Here is a 24,736-nt window from a genome sequence, read left to right on the forward strand (position 1 = left end):
TTGTCTTGCTTGCCTTTGAGAGGTGAGTGGAGAGAGAGAAACTCGTGTCCGTATCGGTCACTCTCTCTCTCTTCTAGTTAGCCCGGTGAACTTTTCCCCATGGGGTTTCAGTACTCGTTCCCTCTAGTCTCCTCTTTCCACCTGCCTGCCAGTGTCTCAGGCTATTGAGGTTTGGCTCACCTCGCGTTCTAGTGCTGGTGTGTTGAGTCTGCTGCTGGTGTCCCAAACTGTGAGCTCCCATGTTCTCCACGCAGGTCCACTGTGGATCACTAGTTTTGGAAGAGTGTCCTCTGCTGTTTCTTCCCCTACTCTTCCTTGAACCTGCAGTATCTCCACTTTTATTAAACTGTCTCTCCCTGGACTATCAGTGTGCTCCCTTCCTATTCCGCCATCTTGCCGCTGCCTTCTAAATGCTTTCTATACCTCTTCAAGTTTCCACAATTTCTACAAACTCGAATTCTCAGATAATTCTAGATAATTAGTTTGTTAGATCTGGGTTAAAACAGTCCCCACGTGGCATAGACAAGTCACAGCATGTCTCTGGTATCCCCCATCTTCCTTCTGTATTCTCTCTTTAGGGTCCCCACTGCCAGATACCTCAGAGTTTTACCGGGGAGAATTATATTCTCCCACTCTGCTTCTTTGTGACTTCACCCATGTAGTCACCAATGTAGGTGGTAGCCATGGCTGGCACTCTAGTGTACAAACATCTTTGCTTACGCTTTCACCATGAAAGTTCATTGTCAAAATCAGGCCTATTAAACTAGATGCAAGGAGAGGCATAGAACTACTATTTTTCCTTATGTATAAGAACTAAGCTACAGTATATATTTGAGCAGGCAGAGGCCCAGTCTAGCACACAGCCAGTAAGGGAACTGATCACTCTATGTGTGTGCCTTTTGACAAATATATGTCCTAGGCTACAGGTGTGGAAGGCTGAGTGAGAATGGGTGACACATGCTAATCCCACCCTCACCTTTCTCCCTTCCCTGTGGGCTTCAGTGCACATCTATATGCCACAGGCAGTGGGAGTTTTGAGATAGCTCAAACTCAGGAGACCTAGGACCTGAGGTACACTTCTTTTTTTTTTTTTTTTTTTTTGACAGGCAGAGTGGACAGTGAGAGAGAGAGACAGAGAGAAAGGTCTTCCTTTGCCGTTGGTTCACCCTCCAATGGCCGCTGCGGCCGGCGCGCTGCGGCCGGCGCACCGCGCTGATCCGATGGTAGGAGCGAGGAGCCAGGTGCTTTTCCTGGTCTCCCTTGGGGTGCAGGGCCCAAGCACCTGGGCCATCCTCCACTGCACTCCCGGGCCACAGCAGAGGGCTGGCCTGGAAGAGGGGCAACTGGGACAGAATCTGGCGCCCCGACCGGGACTAGAACCCGGTGTGCCGGCGCCGCTAGGCGGAGGATTAGCCTAGTGAGCCGCGGCGCCGGCCCCTGAGGTACACTTCTGTTTCTATGCCTAGTCCAGCCAGGATGCAAACCATGTACTTTTATTTCTTTGGCCTGTGAGCTAATGGAAAAATGCCTCATCATTTCTATACCACTACTGGGTTTGTTTAACAAATATGTTTTCATAAACTGTTCATGAAAAATAGTTACATACTACTTAAAGTGACTTAGGCTGAAATTTGATGTCTTACCTTATTTAAAAATGTTATCTTAATTTATATTTTTAGCAGGTTATTTTTAAAATGTAAATCAAGGAAATTGGGGATGGAAACATCACAAGTATACAAATGTGTGCCTGGTAATAAAGATTAAGAAGGAACGACCTTTGTTATGAGAAAAACAGAATGTATCCATCAGTATGTAAGGTACTTAGGGAGGTGTAGTAATAACTCTGCTAACATGAGGAAGTTGGGCATGAATAACAGCCAATAATTTCCTAGATGTAATTTATATGCTGTTTCAACATCAAATCAGAATATTCCTGAAATAGCTCATTTGGGTATTCCAGGAAAACCTTGTGACTCAGAAATAACTGAACTTGGGATGATGTCATTGTACATTTCTTACTACATATGGACCAGTGTATGAAGTGTCCAGATCATCAGATGCAACCACGGAGTGAGACCAGTGCTTGTACAAATAAAGTGAATTTTCTGTTTTTTGAAGATCCCCTGGGGATGACCCTGGTCTGCACAGCTCTGTGCTTCTCTGTCCTCACCACTGTGGTTCTTGGGGTCTTTGTGAAGCACCGAGACACTCCCATAGTCAAGGCCAACAGTCGTTGTCTCAGCTACATCCTGCTCATTGCCCTCATCTTCTGCTTCCTCTGCTCCTTATTGTTTATTGGTCATCCCAACACAACCACCTGTGTCCTCCTGCAGACCATGTTAGGATTGGTGTTCACCGTGGCTGTTTCCACTGTCCTGGCCAAAACTATCACTGTGCTTCTGGCCTTCAAGGTCACTGCCCCAGGGAGAAGGATGAGACAGTGGCTGATCTCCGGGGCACCTAACTCCATTATTCCCATCTGCTCCCTGATCCAACTGGCTCTCTGTGCCATATGGCTTGGGACTTCTCCTCCCTTTATTGACACAGATGCACACTCTGATCATGGGCACACCATCCTGGTATGCAAAAAGGGCTAAGTGACTGCTTTCTACTGTGTCCTGGGCTTCCTGGGCTCCTTGGCCCTGGTGAGCTTCACTGTGGCTTTCCTAGCCAGGAATCTGCCTGACAAGTTCAGTGAAGCCAAGTTCCTGACGTTCAGCATGCTGGTGTTCTGCAGTGTCTGGGTGACCTTCCTGCCTGTCTACCACAGCACCAAGGGGAAGGTCATGATGGCTGTGGAGGTCTTCTCCATTTTGTGCTCCAGTGCAGGGCTCCTGGGCTGCATCTTTGTTCCCAAGTGCTACATTATTATTTTCAGACCTGAGAAGAATGCTTTGAAATTTTTAAGGGATAGGATAGTTTCCAAGGAAAAGGATGTTCTCAGTTGTAGGTCTTAAGGCAATCTCAGTTTTGAATGGTTAGAAACTAAGATTGAAAAACTGATTTTGAAAATCAGCTTCTCTTCCTTGTGGTACATGTAATTTAGACAGAATATTCCAGAGCCTGTTCTGGCATTTGCTGCAAATACAAAATCCAAGGACTTGGAGAGTCATCTGTTGAAACAAATGAGAGCAACTAGCGTTCATCCCAATTTACTTGTTGTGTTAGTCATAACATACCATGACTTTTTGACCTAAGAACAGAAATTTATTTTTTAGAATTGCTGAGGCTGGTAAGGCCAGGATCAATATACATGAGGTTTGTGTTTGTCTAGGACACATTTCCTGCCTCCACTAAGGATAGTTTTCCTTTCCTCTTCTCACAGTCTTCACCTGTTAGAGAGATGTAAAAAACTCTCTCCGCAGTCTCATATTGAAAATTCCAAGAAAGCATCTAGGTAAGCCATAAAAAATTGCTATTAGCACCCAAAGACCTCATCAACTATGATCATGCTACAGAGCAGTATTTCAACCTCCCCATATTTGCACAAAACCTTCATTCTCTAGTAGTTCTAAGTTTGGAGTTGATAATAATCATGGTTGGAGACATTTATCAAAGATCCCTAAGGATCCAAGTGCCTTTCATGGCCAGGGAAAGCAGTGGAAGATGGCCCAAGTCTTTGGTCCTTTGCAGCTATTTGGAAGACCTGAAGAAGCCCCTGGCTCCTGTCTTTGGATCAGCTCAGCTCCAGCTGTTGTGATCATTTGGAGAGTGAACCATGGGATGGAAGATACTCTCTCTCTCTCTTTCTGACTGTATCACTCACATTCACTCTCTCAATCTTCCATTCAAACAAAATCTTTAAAACAAAAATTATTGTATCCAATCGAGCAGATGTGAGGTGATATCTCAGTGTGATTTTGAATAGTATTCCAAGTTTACTAATGTTTAGCACCCTTGGTAAGGCCTTTGGCTCTTCTATTTGTGCAGCAATGTCTGTTCAATTCCTCTATGCAGTTTGGATGATATTTGTATTGTCCCTTCTGTTTTTTAATTTGTATGTTGGAAACATGTATCTGGAAGGATATGTAGCCATATTCTCCAATTTTCTCTCAGGTGGTTGACTCTTGAAATCTCTCCCTCCAATTATATAACCAGTGGCTCAGGCACTGCAGTCTGATCTCCCCTCCCTCTCCAACACTGTTGCTTTCTCTGGCTCTTGGCTGCTGGAATTGTCTGTTGTGTCCTTGAACATACTGTATGTCTGCACCTTCCACACTGATCCACAGCATTCTTCTTCCTTCCATAGAATTCCCACTGTGGTTTTCTCTCTAACTATCCCAGGAGAATGTATTTCTTCCACTTTTACTTTTATATCTCCTCCTAGATTATAACAGTATGTCCTTCTCATTCAGCCATCTTGGTCTCTCTTCAGTAATCAGTAGTATTATTCCTAGGTTAGATGGATAATGGTGGAAACAGATTCCTGATGGATTACCAGAAATGGCAACACTAACAAAGTGTCATGTTCTGTTATATTCAGAGGAGCTGCATCAGATTAAGTATGGCTGGAAGTTGGAGGAAATGGGGATTTTTGGCTGGGACATAATTCAGAATGGTTAAAAATGCAGTGTTGTAGACTTTACATACCAGCATAGCTAATTTGGAGTTACTGAGAATTGATACAGTGAGTTCTGACATGCCAGGTCACCTCTGCATTGCGAATTTTCTTAGTTTCCTTTACTGCTTGCTATGACATTAATGTTACCATGTACTTATAGCAATTTCTACTTTTTTTTCAACACTTAAGAATAACTGTGTATTAATTATAGAATTAAACCAGTCATATTAAGTAGAAACAACAAAAAAAAAACTACTAAGAGGGATAATGTATTAAGTTGTTCATTAACAGTCAGGGCTATGCTGATCAATTCACCGTTTCTCATAGTGTCCATTTCACTTCCACAGGTTTCCTTTTTGGTGTTCAGTCAGTTGTCACCGATCAGGGAGAACATATGGTATTTGTCCCTTTGGGACTGGCTTATTTCACTCAGCATGATGTGTTCCAGATTCTCCATTTTGTTGCAAATGACTTGATTTCATTGTTTCTTACTGCGGTATAGTATTCTAAAGAGTACATATCCCATAATTTCTTTATCCAGTCTACCGTTGATGGGCATGTAGGTTGGTTCCAGGTCTTGGCTATTGTGAATTGTGCTGCGATAAACATTAGGGTGCAGACCGCTTTTTTGTTTGCCAATTTAAATTCCTTTGGATAAATTCCAAGGAGTGGGATGGCTGGGTCGAACGGTAGGGTTATCTTCAGGTTTCTGAGGAATCTCCAGACTGACTTCCATAGTGGCTTGACCAGTTTGCATTCCCACCAAGAGAAACCCTTCAAGATATTGGCACAGGCAAAGAATTTCTGGAAAAGACCCGGGAGGCACAGGCAGTCAAAGCCAAAATCAACTATTGGGATTGCATCAAATTGAGAAGTTTCTGTACTGCAAAAGAAACAGTCAGGAGAGTGAAGAGACACCCAACAGAATGGAAAAAAATATTTGCAAACTATGCAGCAGATAAAGGGTTAATAACCAGAATCTACAAAGAGATCAAGAAACTCCACAAAAACAATACCAACAACCCACTTAAGTGATGGGCCAAGGACCTCAATAGACATTTTTCAAAAGAGGAAATCCAAATGGCCAACAGGCACATGAAAAAATGTTCAAGGTCACTAGCAATCAGGGAAATGCAAATCAAAACCACAATGAGGTTTCACCTCACCCCGGTTAGAATGGCTCACATACAGAAATCTACCAACAACAGATGCTGGCGAGGATTTGGGGAAAAAGGGACAATTTCTACTTTTGATTTGAAGTGTATTGAGCCTGAGAAGATAGTCCAGGATAGTCCATTGGAGACAGTGTTCTCGATGTAGAATGAGTGTAAGTTCATGTGTGTGTTCCCTGTACACACAGAGAACTCTGTACCTACCCACTCAAATGTCCACGTATTTTTATTTTTGGAAATTGCTTTGCAATAACCTACATGATATTGGACTTCAATATAAATTATAAAAAGTCTCAAATAGAAAAAAATATTATCAACTTTTATGATGTTGTTGCTAAAGCTCAATTTGACATAAATGTATGATTTCAGATTCCATATAAGTTTATGCAATTAGAATATATATTTCCCTGAATTAAGTCTGAAGTTCTAGAATTGAAGCATTCATCACAAACTATAAAAAATGTCAAATGCAGCATTAAGGATATAGAAGATGAAAATGTTAAATATGAAAGAAACACTTAAGCAAAAATATTGAATAAATCTGGGTGCTAATTTTTAAAAAAATTGTCCATAACTGTTTCATAACACACATTTTCCATGAATTTTCTGAAGCCTCCTCATTGCATGGAATTCATCCTCTCCATTCCCAATTTATTTTCAGTGAATGGAGTGCATTAAGATTGACTCTATTTTTAGTTCCTACACATTAGAGAGAACAGCGGATGCTTGCTCTCTGAGTTAGATTTATTTTTCTTGTTTAACTGAATAGACAACAAGCTTCATCAATGTATCAGTAATAAGTTTAACTCATCAAGAAATTATATTTTCAATTTTAGGCAAGTCACTGAATTCTGTTTTGTATTTTGTTCCTATACTGCATCTCACTTTGCGTGTACCCCTAATCAAAATCTCCCTAATGGCATCAGAGAAGTGGCTAAGCAATGAAAAATGTGTTTTACTTAAAATATTAGGCACCACATTTACAGTAATTTGAGTTTAAAAAACTTTTGAGTGGAAAAATAGAGTTCACATATATGCCCTTTCTTACCCCCCTTGTTAGATTTATTCTATTGGCAATACCTCACACAGGTATACAGGCACAAATGATTAGTCAGTTTTGATCCTCATTGTAGGACCCCAAAAGCGGTGTCCTCTTGTGACGACCCCAGAAACACAGACTCCAGACCAGACGATGCAATAGAGCAGGAGGTAATTTTATTTCATTTGCGCAAATGGGCCCCCTACTGCTGCAAGCAGCAAGCAAGTGAGAGGAGCCCCGAGCAGCTATCTCACACAGCTTTTAAGGGGCAAAACCACAAAATTAACATACCATAGGGTGGCGTAAGTTTATTGGGCAACTACAAGGGGAGGAGGTCGTCGAGGAGGAGGAGAAACGGAAGCTTGGATAAGGGGAGGGGGTCATTGAAGAGCAGAAAGGGGTGGCTACGTGCCCTGCAGCTTTCTTAGTTAACCTTGAGCAAGCGTAGGGAAGGGGCTTATCTACAAGGCAGGTGTTCTGTGTATCTCTGGTTAGTAGCTGACTGCTTTCTCTGTGAACTGGTTTACTCCCCATTTCCCAAGGCCGTCTCTGGAATGGTTTGTCTCAGGAGCCCCATTTTTTTATGGTGGCTCTTGGCTCCTTTCATTCCCCCATTTTCTCTTTGAACTAATTTTAATCCTAAAATTGTGTGCCGTTAATGAGGGGTTTCAATACGGTCACTGGTGGCCAGGGCTTGATACTGTTGCATGAGGACTAATGCCAATGATCAGCAAGCCAGGCCTTAGCATGTGGGCCCATGGCCAGCCATGGGTTTTTATATATATATATTTTTTATTAAATTGAGAATGACCTCTGTCTTAGGTTGCCCTCAGTCATCTCTGTCCTTACCCGTCATCGGTAACTCTGGCAGCTTGGCCTAGAGCCCTGTCTTAGGTTGGTACAGGATGCTGAGCGTCTTACCCGTCTTTGAGTACCATTCCAGCCCAACATTAGGTGAGAGATGAAACATACAGCCAAATATTAATTATTTTGATTACAAAGGAGGCTTGGTACGAAGTTTTAAATGATGAATCTCAGTCCATTCATACTATAGGGAAGTCAGCATAAAATGCAGAACACACGGAAGACATCCCATACAAAGTGGGAAAAGCAGTAGCAGTCCAGCCAACATTAATAACCAATGAATCCATTGAAACCCTTCAAATGAATAGTGGGTTAGTAATAAACATATGTTGCATTTTACTCTTAAGTTTATCAATAACAGACTCTATATATGGCACATTGTTAGTAATGTTAAAGTAATATCCCCCAGGTACAGGTTTACAACTTAAATGATCTTTTTAACAGCAAGTAATTGTTAGCTGCATGGCTTAAAAGCACTCCTGAGTGAACTTGATCCAATTCTTTGGCTATATTGGATAGCACAGTAGCAGTAAATTGATTGCTTTGGTCACCAAACATGTAAGCCTTCATAGTCCACGATTATTTTCAAAAGCCAGTCCAGGAACACTTACTACTGATGCAGCCATGGCAAGGGCAGTGTCCTCTCCTATTAGGATGACGTTGTTATTGTAGTCTTCAGGTAAAGCATGCCACTGACGTGCTCTATCCGCTGCTGTAAATACAAATGTTAGCATCAGGGCCACACGGCCCAGGGAGCAATTGCAGAAAGGCATGTTGGTTACATGGAAAAACCCACCCCTTAGGAGCCCTTGTCCCATACCAGTACTGGATCAGGTCCATTTCATTGATTGGTGATAGGATCCCTCCATTTCACCACCGCTCTTTTTACAGCTGTTTTTAAGCAGTTAGAATTTAACAGAGACATTAAGAGAACATAATAGATTACTTTAACTCATTGCTTTAACAGAGGATTAGATTTTGATTTTATGTCAAAGAAAATAACCAAAGATTTCTTCTTTCCATAACATTTTGCGACTTTTTCACACCTTCTGTAACTTGCTCAAACCTTTCTCTTCTCCCCCACCCCTTTTTTCCATTCCAGTATAAACCAGCCATTAAGATAAACAATTTTTACAAATCATATCCTTTTAAAAGTATCTCTTTTTTTTAACTTTTCTTATTAAGAACACGCTTTTATGTTTGTGACCTTTTACATTAAAATGATGGTATCTGGGACTGTAGCAGTCAATGGGAGAGTAACTTTGTTTAATTCCCTGTAATCCACAGTCATTTTTCAGGTTTCATCTGATTTCTTAACATGCCAAATTAGATAATTTCTTTTAGTGATTATGGGAATCATCACTCCAGCACTAAGATAATTTTTTTTACTGTTTTAGATATTTTCTCATATCCACCTGGAATTCTGTATTGTTTACACTGAATAACCTTAGTTGGCCCTGGCAGCAGTACAGGAGCTTGATATAATTTTTTTACCACTACCTAGCAGTTTGACTCTAAAGGGCAGCATTTTTTTTCCCAATTTACATTTATCCTGTACTTATTTTTTTAATTGCTTACACATGCATCAGTATGCAGATAACAAAATCCATTCTCACCTCCCCAAAGCCTATAGTTCATCCCCCTTTTCCACCGGCACTGATAGCAAAACCTCAATAACTTGTTGAGGCTGTGCACTCTGTAACTTGCCATCCCAATTCTCACTCGATTCTGAGCAGAGAGCCCATTCCTTCACCAAAGAGGCGAACTGAAGGTCTTTTCAGCCAGGAACATCACAGGTTATACATGCAACTTCAGTTTTTCTTTTAAAGAAAGGCATTGCTTTGCATACTTGCAGATCCTGCCAACTACGCCAATTTGTGACAGTAAATTACTTTTTAGCTGTCTGCTGTGCACAGACTTAGTTACCTTTAATCTGCAAGAAATACGCTGCAAGCCTTGTAGTGCACACTAAAATTATTTACAGGAAAGATGGTAAAGGAGCACAGATTAACAGAATGTTGCAATAAACATGGCTCCATTGCTTTAATGATACTATAGCAAGATGGTCCACTGATCCCTGTAGGGAGGGCCTGAGGCTGGCCCCGCTTCCAGTTTCCTGAACTCTGTTTTTTAATGAATTACCTTTTTTATCAGTTTTGGAGTGACACTTACTGGCCCAATGCCTTTCCCTTTAGCACTGGAAGCAAATCCCAGGAAGAACCTTATTTTGATTTTTGACTTCTGTACAATTTTTGTACATGTCCCTGTTGCCCACATTTATAGCACCCTCATTTATCAGGCATAGCCCTCCTTGATGATTTTTGTAATGACATACCAAGCAGAGCGTCAGGTCCTGAATGTCCTGTTATTAATTCATTTTGTTAATTTTTTATTAAAGGGACTGTCACAGAACACCTCAATCACAGTAGCCAATTGATCATGTAATCATTACGGGCACATTTAACATTCAGCTTGACTGCGTGTTCCCCCAGGATGAAACAGCAGCAACAGAGGCTTGCTCCGGCTCCCCCCTAAAGCCTCCAAGGACAAGGGTGGCTCATTGCCAAGATTTTAGGCAAGCAGTGCGTCCCATCTCGGGTCTTGGCCAGAGAGCCGAGACATGAAGCATGCCCACCTGTTTATCAGAAAACATTCCTTTATCCTCCTCCCCGGGAACTGGCCAGGCTCCCAAGGAGCAGGAGAAGGTCATTCGGCAGCAAAGTTTCTTGGTTACCAGAGCCAAATCTAGGTACAAGCCTCTCCAGCCCAAAAATTTGTCCTTACATTTGGCCCTAGAGTTGCATTGAGAGGTAGACATAATTAACACATTATAAGAATACAATACACATTTTTCATACAAGTATACATCTAGCAATCAAACACAACAATAAAAACAGATGGGGGAGACAGTAAGAGATAAAGGACAACAAAAACAGCGACACACAGAACACAAATCACAAGCCGCGCGGCAACAGACCGAGACAAAACCGAAACTATCAGAAGGGAGCGGCAGTCTGGCCAGGCTCTCCCCTGAAAGAAAGGAAATTCCCTCTTTCCCTCCTTCCCAGACCACCACTGGAGAGTTCTCCAGGGTTGAACCAGGGGTCTCAGGACACGTCTGAAATCACAAGCCGCGCAGCAACAGACCGAGACAAAACCAAAACCAAAATTTCAGAAGGGAGCGGCCGTTTGGCCAGGCTCTCCCCTGGAAGAAGGGAAACGCCCTCTTTCCCTCCTTCCCAGACCACCACTGGAGCGTCCTCCAGGGTTGGACCAGGGGCCTCAGGACACGTCTGTCTCCCCCTTCGGTCCAGTCAGTACTGAGCCTGTACAGGCGCCCCAGGACGGATTCCACGTCGTCCTGGCAGACAAGGACAAACAGTACAAACCACAGTTACAATGATACACAAGTAAGCAAACTTACCTCCATCTGGCCGATGGAGTGTGGGAGTCTGGGGTCCCCCAAATCCCGGACGAGCCCCCAAATGTAGGACCCCAAAAGCGGTGTCCTCTTGTGACGACCCCAGAAACACAGACTCCGGACCAGACGATGCAATAGAGCAGGAGGTAATTTTATTTCATTTGTACAAATGGGCCCTCTATTGCTGCAAGCAGCAAGCAAGTGAGAGGAGCCCCGAGCAGCTATCTCACACAGTTTTTAAAGGGCAAAACCACAAAATTAACATACCATAGGGTGGCGTAAGTTTATTGGGCAACTACAAGGGGAGGAGGTCGTCGAGGAGGAGGAGAAACGGAAGCTTGGATAAGGGGAGGGGGTCATTGAAGAGCAGAAAGGGGTGGCTACGTGCCCTGCAGCTTTCTTAGTTAACCTTGAGCAAGCGTAGGGAAGGGGCTTATCTACAAGGCAGGTGTTCTGTGTATCTCTGGTTAGTAGCTGACTGCTTTCTCTGTGAACTGGTTTACTCCCCATTTCCCAAGGCCGTCTCTGGAACGGTTTGTCTCAGGAGCCCCATTTTTTTATGGTGGCTCTTGGCTCCTTTCACTCATTATTGCCTATAGGACATGATATCCATTTTGTTCAGTCTCGTCTTGTACAGTCTGTGGTTTGGCAAAGGTTTAATGGTACCTAGCTGCCCTGATGGTGTCCTACATAAGCATCCTGAAAGTCACTTGCATTCAAGAAGTACAGGTGTCTGCATGCATGATTCTGCCCTTGGTGTTTGTGGTGGTGGGAATAAAGAGGTGACTTCCAGCTGGTATTGTCTGCTTAGAGTAAAAAAGGTATAAGTACTCAAATAGTCCCAGGTTCTCATGTGAGCACCAACCAAGGTTGTAGGTGCAAAAGCAGATCATCATGGGATTACCATGGTTAACAGCAACGTGGAAGTTTTTTATGTTTTACAACTAAAGATGAAGTGATTAGAAATGCAGAATGGACATATCTGAATTCAGGCTGATTACTGGTTTCACAGTGATTGAAAACCACATGTCCTAGTGGGAATCTCTGTAAACAGGATTGGTTTGGAGTCTATGTGCTATCAAAGTGATTTGTGGCTTCCCAGAACACTGCTTGAGGGAGGCTGCCCTGTTGCACTTTGAGTCATTGTAGTGTGTGACACTGGAGATTTCTGGTCTGAAAGCTTACTGAAAGCCTCACCTGATGCCTCCCTCCATGCCCTCTGATGCAATCCTGGTACATAATTGCCAAAAGTTCATGGAGTGGTTTATTGACAAAGCCCTTGGACCAAATGTAACTAGCAGGAGTCTCTCCCTTGAGTCTTTGTATCCATGGACTTGGAGGAAATCCTGGCACCTGGGTGAAGAGGATGATTCACAAACATGTTTTTCTACTTGTGTTTTTCACCAGGACAGAAGACCTGAACTACAGAGCCTCGGGGCAGAAAAGTATCAGATTCCCCCATGGATGAGTGGACAGCTGGTGGAAAGAGGTCAGATGGAGCAGTATTAAAGTGACTTGTTTCAAGCAATCACACACACACACACACACACACACACACACACACACACACTATGTTTCCACCTGCATGACCCTGCATGTTCCAGTGCTCTTGTCTCATAGGGTTTTTCACAGATGTTTTCTTTGATTTTTCTCGTGCTCTTTCTGCAGCTGTATCTCCTTGTGACATGTCAGGATGGTCGCGACTGCTATTCCCAGATGGAACAGAGTTTTTACAAGGATGGAGATATTGAGGTTGCTGCTTTTTTGCACATTTACACATATGATGTTCCCAGAATTGAGAGAAGTTTCAGCAAATATCGCAGATTCAGATGGTAAGTTCTCCTTGCCATAACCATTTTCCATTTATTTACATATTAGCTACTTTTTATTGGGTCTGCAAATGGATAGGCAAATATGTTCTGTATCCCTGCCTTGTCCATCTTCTGTCCCTCCTAAAAACTGCTGGTAATTGATTTGGGGCATGAGGAAGACATCTCTTTCTGCCTGGCACCGTGGATGGCTCAGGGAAATGTTGTCTCATCAGAGGGGGAACCAGAGTCTGGTCGGTATCCTCCTATCCTTCCCTGTCCACCTTCATCAGCTCCGGGGCCTATTGTGCCTCAGTAGTAGATTCTTACAGAACCCATGCACTGAAATGAATGAACTGAGTTACATGAGCTCTTCCACATGTGCTCACACTCTTTTCTGCTACGTACTAGATTTGGGGCCATGAGAACACTTCATTTCTTCTACAGTTGTAAAGGAGAAAAGATTCAAAATTTTTTTCTATGTAAAAGTAATCTCAGGGCAACACCTTTGCACAAATATAATAATTATATTTTACTGATGAATATACTTATAAGAATTTCAATGGTTGTAATCTACTACATTTACAGTGTTTCCCTGATTCTGCCTTTTCTCGGCAAAATAGATTTCTTAAGGGGGATTATTCTGTTTTTGCCCCTCTTGAAGATCCTTTATTTGTAACTAAATATAAATATTTCATATACATATATAGCATATATAAATTTCATGCATGCAGAATATAGTATCTTGTAGGACAGCGGAATTGTTTTCTTCAAACCTGTTTATGAGGGTGACAATTTTCTAATTGTTTTCTACTGTAAGGCTACAGGAAGTAGGTTGCAGCTGCATAGAACTTTGGTAGAAGGTAGGTATTAGGACATAGATCATTTCAGTATCATTAAAGCCAATGGATTTGAGAAGTATAGTTGTTGCCACCAAGGTGATGCAACTGATTAAGTATTTTAGGCATTTGTCCAAATATCTCTGCTGAAAAAAATCTAATGTATACTAGCTTGGTGTAGCAATATTACTCACTTCACATTGATTTTTATAAATTCACCTAATTTGATATGTGTACATGGGGTCCAATTCATGAAATATTTATTCATTAGTAGTAGTATTCCCCCTGGTTATGCATGCAGCACATCATTTAAGTGTACCCTTAATGATGGAGACGAGGAAATAGTGAATTTCCAGTAGTAGGAAAAGAGGCTATGTTCCTCCAAGATGTATGCCATGCAAACTGGAGATCATAATCAAATCTTAATAAACTCAGGGAAAATATCTTTGTTGATGATACTTGGAAAAACAAGAAATACTGAACTGTCAATAGATTTAGGTGCTATACCCTCCAATGTTAGATTCACTAACTTTAAAATATACAACAGTTACTGATAAACTGTTTTTAGAGATAAAGAACACAGCATAAAAGAGATAAACTCTTACAAATTCCAGTGTGTCCAAGAGCCGTCTAGACATTTTGGTACAAGGCAGCAGCTGGAGAAAGAATTTAGAGGATGCGGAATAATGGAAGTGTCATAGTAATGAGGAGAGAAACAGATATATGAAATACAAAACTGAATTTTATTTGATTCATAGCAATGATTTTCAAATTTCCTCATTCTCCAAAGAATGAATGACATATTTGGATAGCAAATATGTATGCAAATTATATATACATAAAAAACTATATATATAGCTACTGTGTGCATGGTTATAGTATACCTATGTATAGATATATAGAGAGAATACATATATAATATGCATACATATATCCATATTATGTTACAGCAAGGACCAAGAACTGAAAAACTGTCACTTCCTCTGGAGAACACGTGACCCTTAACAAGCAGTGTACATGACCTAGTCTATTCATAAGGAATTAACACACAGGACATCAGAAATAAATACAAGGGGCTCCTCATTTGCATTTTTTGTGAAATGTCAGATCCTAGAAAGTAGAAATGCATCATTTTCTTTGCATGGAAGGCTATTTATATTCAATATTGTAGGAAAAGTTGAGTGAAGAAGGCCTGTTTGGAGTAAATACTGATATCACTCATAATGAAATGTAGAAATGCATCATTTCCTTCACATGTAAGGCTATTTATATTCAATATTGTAGGAAAACGTGAGTGAAGAAGGCCGGTTTGGAGTAAATACTGATATCACTCATAATGATTTACTTTCACATATGTTTAGTGTTCTAAATGCATGACTGGCTTAATTGTAAAGCATCAGGTGCCTCGTAGCCCAGTGATTCATGTTCACCCAGGGAGTGTTTCCAGCTTCTCTAAAGTACTCCTCCCTTTTCACTATTTCCCTTCTTTCAATCTCTGAATTCGATTTTATTTTCTTGGCTTGTGATGCTGGTTGATGGGTAAGTATGATGGGGAAGAGATTTTTCAGGATCAATTACAGACTCCCATCTACCATTCTCAGTACTGTGATATCATCCCTCTTTTTGAACACATAGCCTTCAATTGAGGTACTCTCTTTTCCCTTTACAACCTGCAGCCTTATGATCGTATGACTGCTATTTCAAGAAGCACTTAATGATGTGGTAAGATGAAGAATCATTGTAGTTTGTGGATGTAGGAAACATTTAGAGGCGGTGCTAAAGATGATATGCGTTTCCTTGTCATGCTTTCTTTGACAACTGGAGTGTACTCCTAGGTGTGCATGAACTTTAGAGAGGGCATTCCAGAGCCTGTTGTAGCATTTACTTTAGATATCAAATACAAACACTTAGAAGAGGTAGCTGTTGCCAGAGATGATTAAAATTGATGAGGTTTGCATCCAAAAATAAGATCATGCTCTTTGGCTACATGGACAACCATGGGATAACATGCCCAAGACATTATGATGTAAAAGCAGATCTAATTTTTCAGAATCATTTAGGCTTGGAAACCAGTAAAAGTTGGTAGCAGCTTTGGTTCTGGTGAGGACAACTGTCCTGCAAATACAACAGTTCACACTCTGTACTCAGCAAATCTACACATATGGATTAGAACATATGAATGTTTGGCCATGACCATTCCATCTCTCACAGTAATCACAGAATTGATGATAATCTGGATTGGAGGATTTTCCCTTAAAGATCCTTGTGCCTTTCATGCAGGTTTCAGTCCAAAAACTACCAGTATGTTCTGGCCTTGGTTTTCGCTATTGAAGAGATCAACAAAAACCCCTATCTTTTACCCAACATGACCTTGGGATTTGGTCTCTATAATGTCATGCACAGTCATATGACTGTGATGGAGAACCCCTTCATCTGGCTTGTGGGACTGGAAAAGCACGTTCCTAATTACACATGTAGGAAACAGAACAAGTCTGTTGCTGTAATATCAGAAAGCAGCATTGCTGTCCAAATGGGGACACTGCTGGAACTCTACAAAATTCCACAGGTGAGTGTGTAGTGAAAAAGTGGGATAAAGTACATCATCTTAGGTGCCTTACTTAGATCCAAAAATTAAAATGACAGAGACCTTATACATTTGACACAGTATGTGATCTAAAGAGAAGACGTGCAGAGATTTTGTGGATTAGCCACATTTGTTCTGAAGAAGAAGTGTGGGTGAGTAAAAAGGAGAAATGTTTTTGCAACCTGTGAGTCTAATGATTCATGAACTAGGAAGCTTTTATGTACTGGGAAATGATAAAAATTAAATATTCTAAAATCTGACACTTCCGTTATCTGCTTAATTTTTTCAGGAATAATGTTTTACACTATGACAATAACCTTACACAGATTTCTTGCCTTTTCCCTTAGCTGACCCTTGGGCCTTTTGAACCTCTTCTGAGTGACAGTGGTCAGTTTCCTTCCCTCTATCAGTTGGCACCCAAAGACACTTCTCTGGCCCATGGCATGGCCTCCTTGATGCTCCATTTTGGGTGGACCTGGGTGGGTTTGGCCATCTCAGACCTCCCAAAAGGTATTCAGTTTATGTCTGATTTGAAAGTAGAGTTACAGAAGAATGGCATCTGTGTAGACTTTGTGGAATTGATCCCAGCCACTGTAGAGTCACTTTCTTCATTCCAAAGTACATTTCATATACAGATCCTAAAATCATCAGCAAATGTGGTGATTCTTTTCTGTGTCACTGAGTCACTCATAGGCGCCAGCTTTCAATCATGGGGGCAGTTAATGACATGGAAAGTCTGGGTCACCACTTCACAATGGGATTTTGCCAGTTCTGAGAAACCTTTCCTGCTCAACTCATTCCATGGGACTCTCATTTTTTCACACCAGCATAGTGAGATCTCTGGTTTCAAAAACTTTCTTCAGAGAGCTAACCCTTCCAAGTACCCCGAAGACTCTTACCTCTCCAGATTCTGGTCGCTGGCTTTTAATTGCTCAGTTACTGGGACATCCTGTAAAACTTTGCAGAACTGTCCACTGAATGCCTCCTTGGAATCCTTGCCTCCACATCATTTTGATATGAGCATGAGTGATGGGAGTTACAACATATACAATGCTGTGTATGCTGTGGCCCACAGTGTACATGAGATGCTTCTACAAGAGTTAGAAATGCAGCCAGTGAACAATGGGTCAAAGGTGGCATTTTCTCCCTGGCAGGTGACTTGGTTTCCATTATTGACATGTACTCCTGAAGTGATCCCCTTAAGAGTTTCTGCAGGTGTTCAATCCAAGTAGCTTGGGAACCTTTCTGCAAAACACAAGATAAAAATGAGCCTCTGCCTGTAATTTGTCATTAGCAAAAGGGCTCCAATGAAAAGTGGGCAGGTCTCTTGGATAAGCATCAGTGCTGTGACTTAAAAATACTCTCCAATTCTGTCAATTTAATTTTGACATGTGAAATACCTAGACTGTGTTATTCCATTTTCAACTTCAGCAGTACAGTAATTATTTCCAGGTCCAAATGTTACTGAGGATGTTCATCTACAATGAACATAAGGGATCTCATATAATTTGCACAGTTCTTTATTCTAGTAACGTTATTACAGATAGTTGTCCAAGGTACACTGAGAAAATGAGTGTTGGTAGCTTGGACTGCACTGTTGGAAATGGTCTGAATCTCACAGCTAGATATTTTTGATTCCACTTGTTTTTGTAGAAAAATGAGTGAAATCATACTTACCTTGATGTAGTTCTCATCAGGTTTATTTTTTTTTACTTCAATTCATTGGGTGGTTCTAAACAGGTTCTATCATTCATTTGTGATTACAGACAAAGAGAGGTTTTCTCTTACCTGGGTTTCATGTGTTATTGCTTGGCAGTCTTCATGAGAATATGATGCATTTTTTCAGTTGCACCCATTTCTGAAGAATCTCCAGTTTACCAATCCAGCTGGTGACCTAGTGAATTTGAATCACAGGAAAAATTTGGAAGCTGAATACGACATTCTCAACTTTTGGAATTTTCCATATGGTTTTGGACGTAAGGTTAAAGTAGGGTGGTTTTCCCCATACGTTTCACAGAGTGAACAGTTGTCTCTCTCTGAGAATTTGATAGAGTGGGCCACAGGAATTACAGAGGTAAGTTGGACTGATCATAAGGTTCACACGACACATTGTTACCCCCCAACTGCTAAGGGAGTATGTGCAGGATGGCTTATTAAAAAGACACTTAGAGACATTAAACCACTCCACTTCCAATGCAAATACTTTCTTACGTTTTTAGTGTCTGAGGATGGACAGTACACACACATTTTCCACCACATCTTTTGAATCTATTTAAGAAAATCAAATTGAATGTTGTCATTGTGTCAGAAACAGATGTTTACAGTTTCAGTGAATAAGTTTGCAGGACTTGAAAACCCTCTACTTGGACCTTAAGTTATAGTCTGAACTATGACCAACACTCATCTGATTTTTCTCAGACTCCACGCTCGGTATGCAGTGTGAGTTGCAGCCCTGGATTCAGGAAAACCCCTCTTGAGGGAAAGCCTGCCTGTTGTTTTGATTGCATACCTTGTCCTGAGAATGAGATTTCCAATCAGACAGGTAAGTCAGTGCCTGCCTCTTGGAGAAGTTACCACCTGTTTCTTAAATTATCAACTTATCCATGGAAAGAAAGTATGTGGAATATGACTGCTGAGAACAGTCTTCCCCCCTTCAGGTAGAAATTATTCCTTATAATCAATAATAATCCACAAAAGGATAAAACTTTCCACAATACACTCCCTATATTATTTTTGAAAGCATATAAAACACTGAATGTCTCTGTAATGCTGACCGTGTTTGAGTTCAGGCTGATATACATATGGTAAAAAATGAATAGAAACCAAGATTGGAGAATATTCACCCCATAAAACAGTGTGGCATTTCTAAGATTTATTTCATGAATCAGAACTATGCATCACATGCATCATAAAAATTTTCCAGTTTTTGCTTGTGTTGTATGCGTAGTTATTTGTACCATATATTTAGTATAATTCTAATTTTTTGAAACTTATTGTTGATAATGAAAGGTTTTGGAAACAGAGTACAGTCCATGGGAGTAGTGTGGTGGATGTGCTAATTCAGTATAGGAAAACTCATGTCTGGGTTCCTTGTGCTTATACAGGTAAAACTCCTTTCACCAAATTCAAGTGTACCATGCTTGGAGTGAGAAAGTGCAACTCTACACAAACTGTGTGCTATGTGAAAAACTACCTTAGAAATCATGCAGTATATCATCCTGAGGATGATACTCATCAAATATCATAAATGGGGCTAATCTTAGCCTTTGACAAAAGTCATTGCTGCTCAAAATATAAATCTTCAAGAACATTCTTATGCTTACATATGTACACACATTTATAAAATTCATATCAAAAGAACTCAACCTGACATACACGGTAATAAGTATGCATAGTGGACCTGGCACTGTGGCGCAGTGGGCTTAAGCCCTGGCCTGAAGCACCAGCATCCCATATGGGTGCCAGTTCTAGTCCCAACTGCTCCTCTTCTGATCCAGCTCTCTGCTGTGGCCTGGGATAGCAGTAGAAGATGGTCCAAGTCCTTGGGCCCCTGCACACACATGAGAGGCTCTGAAGAATCTCCTGTCTTCAGATCAGCACAGCTCTGGTTGCCGCAACCATCTGGGGAGTGAACCAGCAGATGGAAGGCCTCACTCTGTCTCTACCTCCCTTGGTAACTCTGTCTTTAAAAAAAAATAAGTATGCATACCAAGGTAGGTCAATGACTGCAAATTCAGCACAAGACCTTGAAGGTAAAATGTGGACATTATAAGGAAATTGAAGTAAGTAAAAATTGGAAGAATTTAAAGTTGGTGATCATAAACAAGAAAGATTTATGAACCTCAGCAAGATGGAACAGTGCGAACAATAAGATTACTCTGTGTGTGTGTGTGTGTATACAAAAAGAGAGCTGAAGAGGTCTATTTAGATATAAAAATACTAATATTAGAGCTTATTAATCATTTAATTCTGATACATTGAAAAATATAGAAGAAATTCAGATATTCTCAGATAGAAATATTATGAAATATGTTGAGCCATATTTGAAAAATCCAAATATTCTCACAGTTATTAAAATAATTCCCAATACTTGAATTGTGATAAACAATTTTCAGATATTTTCTCAACTCCTATAGAGAACAGGAAAAATGTAAAAATTCTGTTTCTTCTATGGGAACATCTCAACTTGGTGGATCAAATACTGCTAGATATATCAGCAAAATGAAATTGTAAGATGCTGTTATTGAAATAAATGCATACATTTGAAATCTCAAACAATGTAAATCCAACAGTATTTTTTAAATAAGCTACATCATGCCCAAAGAGTTTCATAAAATCTAATTCAGATTATAGTACATGAAAAATGCAATATTAATTAGTATAACTGAAGAAAAATAGTTAATAAAATCTAAGTGATCTATGAATTGTAAACAAAGAACAAAACCACTCAAACATGACAAAAAGAAGGATTAGCTTTCAATCCTAAAGAGTATTTTAGAATGCTACAAAACATGGAAATTACAGCTGAAGATTGGATACAAAGTTGACGAAAGAACGCAACTTCTACAGAAAATTACACAGGAGGTTTGGCTCCATGCATATTGTCAAAAAAGAATGACATTCAACTTACTAAAAAGGAAGATTTAAAAGTGGCATCATTTAAAGTGATACTGGGATGGTGTAATGCGGATGGGAGGGAACTTATTGGGGGGGAAGTCATTGTAATCCATAAGCTGTACTTTGGAAATTTATATTCATTAAATAAAAGTTAAAAAAAAGAAAAAAAAGAAATCAGTGAATCAGTAATTGAATTAAGTAGATCTGGTATACAAAATTGTACAAAGCAGGTACTTTTCCTTACCAATACTGGAAAACAAACCTATGAAAGATGGCACTTGTAATGTCTCAAAAGTATGAAATATCCAAAGGTAAGACTAACTAAAAATTGGAAGAAATCTGCAAGTTGAGACATCAGTCTTCAATGGAACAATATATTGAACATAAGAGGATACAGACAGGGCTGGAGAGAAAATTAATGTTCAAGGATAAAAAGACAGGAAAGTGGAAATATGCCAGTAAGTTTCAAGGTGATCTACAGACTGACTTTGATTATAGGCACCATCCTAGTGTGTTCTTTGATGAAAACGTTCAAGGGTGGAAACTAATCCAGCTGGTATCAAGTGTATAGCTCTTCTGTGTTTCTCTAGAACCTGACCATTTGCCTTCTAATGGTGGTTTGTCAATCAGTGCTTTCCCCTATCATGACATAATCCAGATTCTACCTTAAAGAGATATGTTTTAGTGAGATTGCTAGGTGATTTCTGAGCAACCAAAATTCACAAACTAGATCTCCCAGTCCATGATTTTAAGAGTGGGAACCTGGGGCCGGTGCTGTTGTATAATAGGTTAAGCCTCTGGCTGGGATGGTAGCATCCCAGTTGGTCAGGAGTTTCAGTCCCAGCTGCTTCACTTCCAATGCAGCTCTCTCCTGATGCTTGGGAAAGCAGCTGAAGATGGCCCAAGTTTCAGAGCTCACACCAATACAGGAAGCCCAGAAGACACTCCCAGTTACTGGCTTCAAAACAGCCCAGTTCCAGCTATTAATGTCTTTTGGGGTGTGAATCACTGGGGGAAGATCTCTCCCCTCCACTTTTTCCCTCTTTCCCTTTCTCCCTGTCCTCCTCTCCTTCTTTCTCTCTCTCTCTCTCCATTCTGCTTCTCCTCTTCCTTCTGAAACTCTGACTTTCATGTAAATTATAAATAAATGAATACTCATTAAAACAAAGACTGCAACCATTGGGTGGTTGAATAGGCCATGAGAGTACAGAGGGAATAGCACCATTAAAAAAAGGGCTCATTTCAGGCATGGAAAGCCACGACTCTGCAGCAAAAAATAGACTACATGGAGGATCTCTGTGAAACCTCTGTTGAAAGAAAGGGTCATCAAAAAGGGTTGTACTTTTGTCTGAAGAGAGGAGAGAGCAACCACTTTGCGTATGACCCTGTCCAAATACCGATGGAGTCTCTGGTCACAAAAGGCTTCCATAGGCTTGGCAGACCATGGCAAGAGCCTTAGGTGATCACTGACATCATACATACATAAACATGTTAATTGTTAAAGTAACAACAGAGGTCACTGTGTACTTAGTCCCATGTAGGCCCTCTGTCCCTAATGAGTTGTACTATGAGAATTGACTTCAAATTTTGTTCCTAAACGGTGCTCTATATGTGTTCTGTGTGTGTGGATACCAACTGTTGAAATCTATGCTTATCATGGAGTTGGTCCTCTGTATTTAAAATCAAACTAAAAATGAACCATAATGAAGAAGGAGATGGTATAGGAAGAGGGAGAAGGAAATGTGATGGGAGTGGGAGTGGGAGGGTGGGTATAGGGAAAAGAACCCCTATATTCCTAAAGGTGAATGTATGAAAAATGCAATCATTAAATAAAAACTTAAAAACTGAGGGCTTCTGCTTGCTCTTGTTCCAAGTGAGCATGCAGCAGAATATGCCCTGTATAAGGGCAGAGTAGCCCTCACCACACATGGAACCCTCTGGCACCTTGATCATCAGTTCCCAATCCAAAGAAACAATGAAGAAGAAATTTGTGGTGTTAAAATAACACAGGCTAAGGTATGCTTTTAAAGCACCATGAATAGGTTCAGAGAGTAGCCCTTAGGGCTTTGTTAGGAGAAAAAGAGCATGTACTCATCATTATGTAAGGTACTTAGGAAGATGAAGTATTAACTGGCTAACATGAGGAAGATGGACATAAATAATCACCAATAATTTTATATGTCATTTTATATGCTCTCTTTCACATCAAATAAGGACCATTTGCCTAAACTAGCCACGTTAGGTATTCTAGAAGGTACTTGTGAATCAGGAATAACTGAACTTGAGATGATGTTAATTACATTTCTCACCAGATATGGACCAGTGTGTGAAGTGTCCAGATCTTCAGTATGCCAACACAGAGCGAGACCAGTGCTTCTACAAAAAACTGACCTTTCTGTCTTTTGAAGAGCCCCTGGGGATGACCCTAGTCTGCACAGCTCTGTGCTTCTCTGTCCTCACTGCTGTTGTTCTTGGGGTCTTTGTGAAGCACCGAGACACTCCCATAGTCAAGGCCAACAATCGTTGTCTCAGCTACATCCTGCTCATCGCCCTCATCTTCTGCTTCCTTTGCTCCTTACTGTTCATTGGTCATCCCAACACAACCACCTGTATCCTCCAGCAGACCATGTTTGGAGTGGTGTTCACCATGGCTGTTTGCACAGTCCTGGCCAAAACTATCACTGTGCTTCTGGCCTTCAAGGTCACTGCCCCAGGGAGAAGGATGAGACACTGGCTGATATCAGGGTTACCTAACTCCATTATTCCCATCTGCTGCCTGATCCAACTGGCTCTCTGTGGCTTCTGGCTTGGGACTTCTCCTCCCTTTATTGACACAGATGCACACTCTGAGCATGGCCACATCATCCTGGTGTGCAACAAGGGCTCCGTCACTGCCTTCTACTGTGTCCTGGGCTACCTGGGTTCCTTGGCCTTGGCAAGCTTCACTGTGGCTTTCCTAGCCAGGAATCTGCCTGACAAATTCAATGAAGCCAAGTTCCTGACGTTCAGCATGCTGGTGTTCTGCAGTGTCTGGGTGACCTTCCTGCCTGTCTACCACAGCACCAAGGGGAAGGTCATGGTGGCTGTGGAGGTCTTCTCCATCTTGGCCTCCAGCGTGGGGCTCCTGGGCTGCATCTTTGTTCCAAAGTGCTACATTATTCTCTTCAGACCTGAGAAGAATGCTTTGAAAGGATTCAGGGATAGAATAATTTCCAAGGAAACAGATGTTCTGAAGTGTAGCTCTTAAGGCTCTCACAGTTTTCAGTTGTTAGAGATTAAGATTTATAAAAGCGATTTTGCATTCTGATGTTATAAAATAACTTGCAGAATGTAACCTTCTTATGAACTGTTGATGTTTCTCTTAAAATGGTTTTGTTCTGAAGCACCAATTACAGAAAAAGAAGGGATAATCAGAGAAACCTTCCATCTGGTGATAGACTCTGAAGATATCTGCTGTGGCCCAGTGCTGGTTCATGTCAAAGCAAGATCATTTCAGTTGTCCATTTGAGTGTCAGCATATTAGGCCATCTTCTACTGCTTTTTTGGATCATTAACAGGGAGTAGGATTCCAAGTGGAACAGCCAGGATATGAACTGGCACCCACATGGGATGTCATAATTACAAGTGGTGGTTATATCCACTACACACTCACACTTGTCCCAATCCTCCTCTCTTCAAAAATAATACTGTGTATAAATTTCTCAGCCTGGGTTTCATGTTCACAAACACAAACTGATCTCAGATAAATGCTCTCCTTGAAACTTTTCATTGCTTTTCATTTGTGTGTTTTCATTGTCACCTGGTGGACATTGTAATATTCATATTTTAATA

The 24,736-nt window shown here is 40.9% G+C and overlaps 1 protein-coding gene across 1 annotated transcript in view; it reads left to right on the top strand.

Annotated features, from left to right (window-relative positions):
* Nucleotides 1-24,152, top strand: part of LOC100349981 (vomeronasal type-2 receptor 116) — a 44,538-nt gene extending 20,386 nt beyond the window's left edge. Inside the window, exons 4-11 of the mRNA XM_089316298.1 lie at nucleotides 579-670; nucleotides 12,726-12,889; nucleotides 15,985-16,270; nucleotides 16,636-17,442; nucleotides 18,135-18,362; nucleotides 18,707-18,830; nucleotides 21,133-21,135; nucleotides 23,218-24,152. Of these exons, the coding sequence (XP_089172424.1) occupies nucleotides 579-670; nucleotides 12,726-12,889; nucleotides 15,985-16,270; nucleotides 16,636-17,442; nucleotides 18,135-18,362; nucleotides 18,707-18,830; nucleotides 21,133-21,135; nucleotides 23,218-24,152 (2,639 nt within the window). The remainder of the gene's footprint in view (nucleotides 1-578; nucleotides 671-12,725; nucleotides 12,890-15,984; nucleotides 16,271-16,635; nucleotides 17,443-18,134; nucleotides 18,363-18,706; nucleotides 18,831-21,132; nucleotides 21,136-23,217) is intronic.
* Nucleotides 24,153-24,736: the final 584 nt, after the last annotated feature.

Source organism: Oryctolagus cuniculus, chromosome 16 (assembly GCF_051225735.1).
Source record: "Oryctolagus cuniculus isolate XC-2025 breed Fujian yellow rabbit chromosome 16, ASM5122573v1, whole genome shotgun sequence".
In the NCBI taxonomy this organism is placed as follows: Eukaryota; Metazoa; Chordata; class Mammalia; order Lagomorpha; family Leporidae; genus Oryctolagus; species Oryctolagus cuniculus.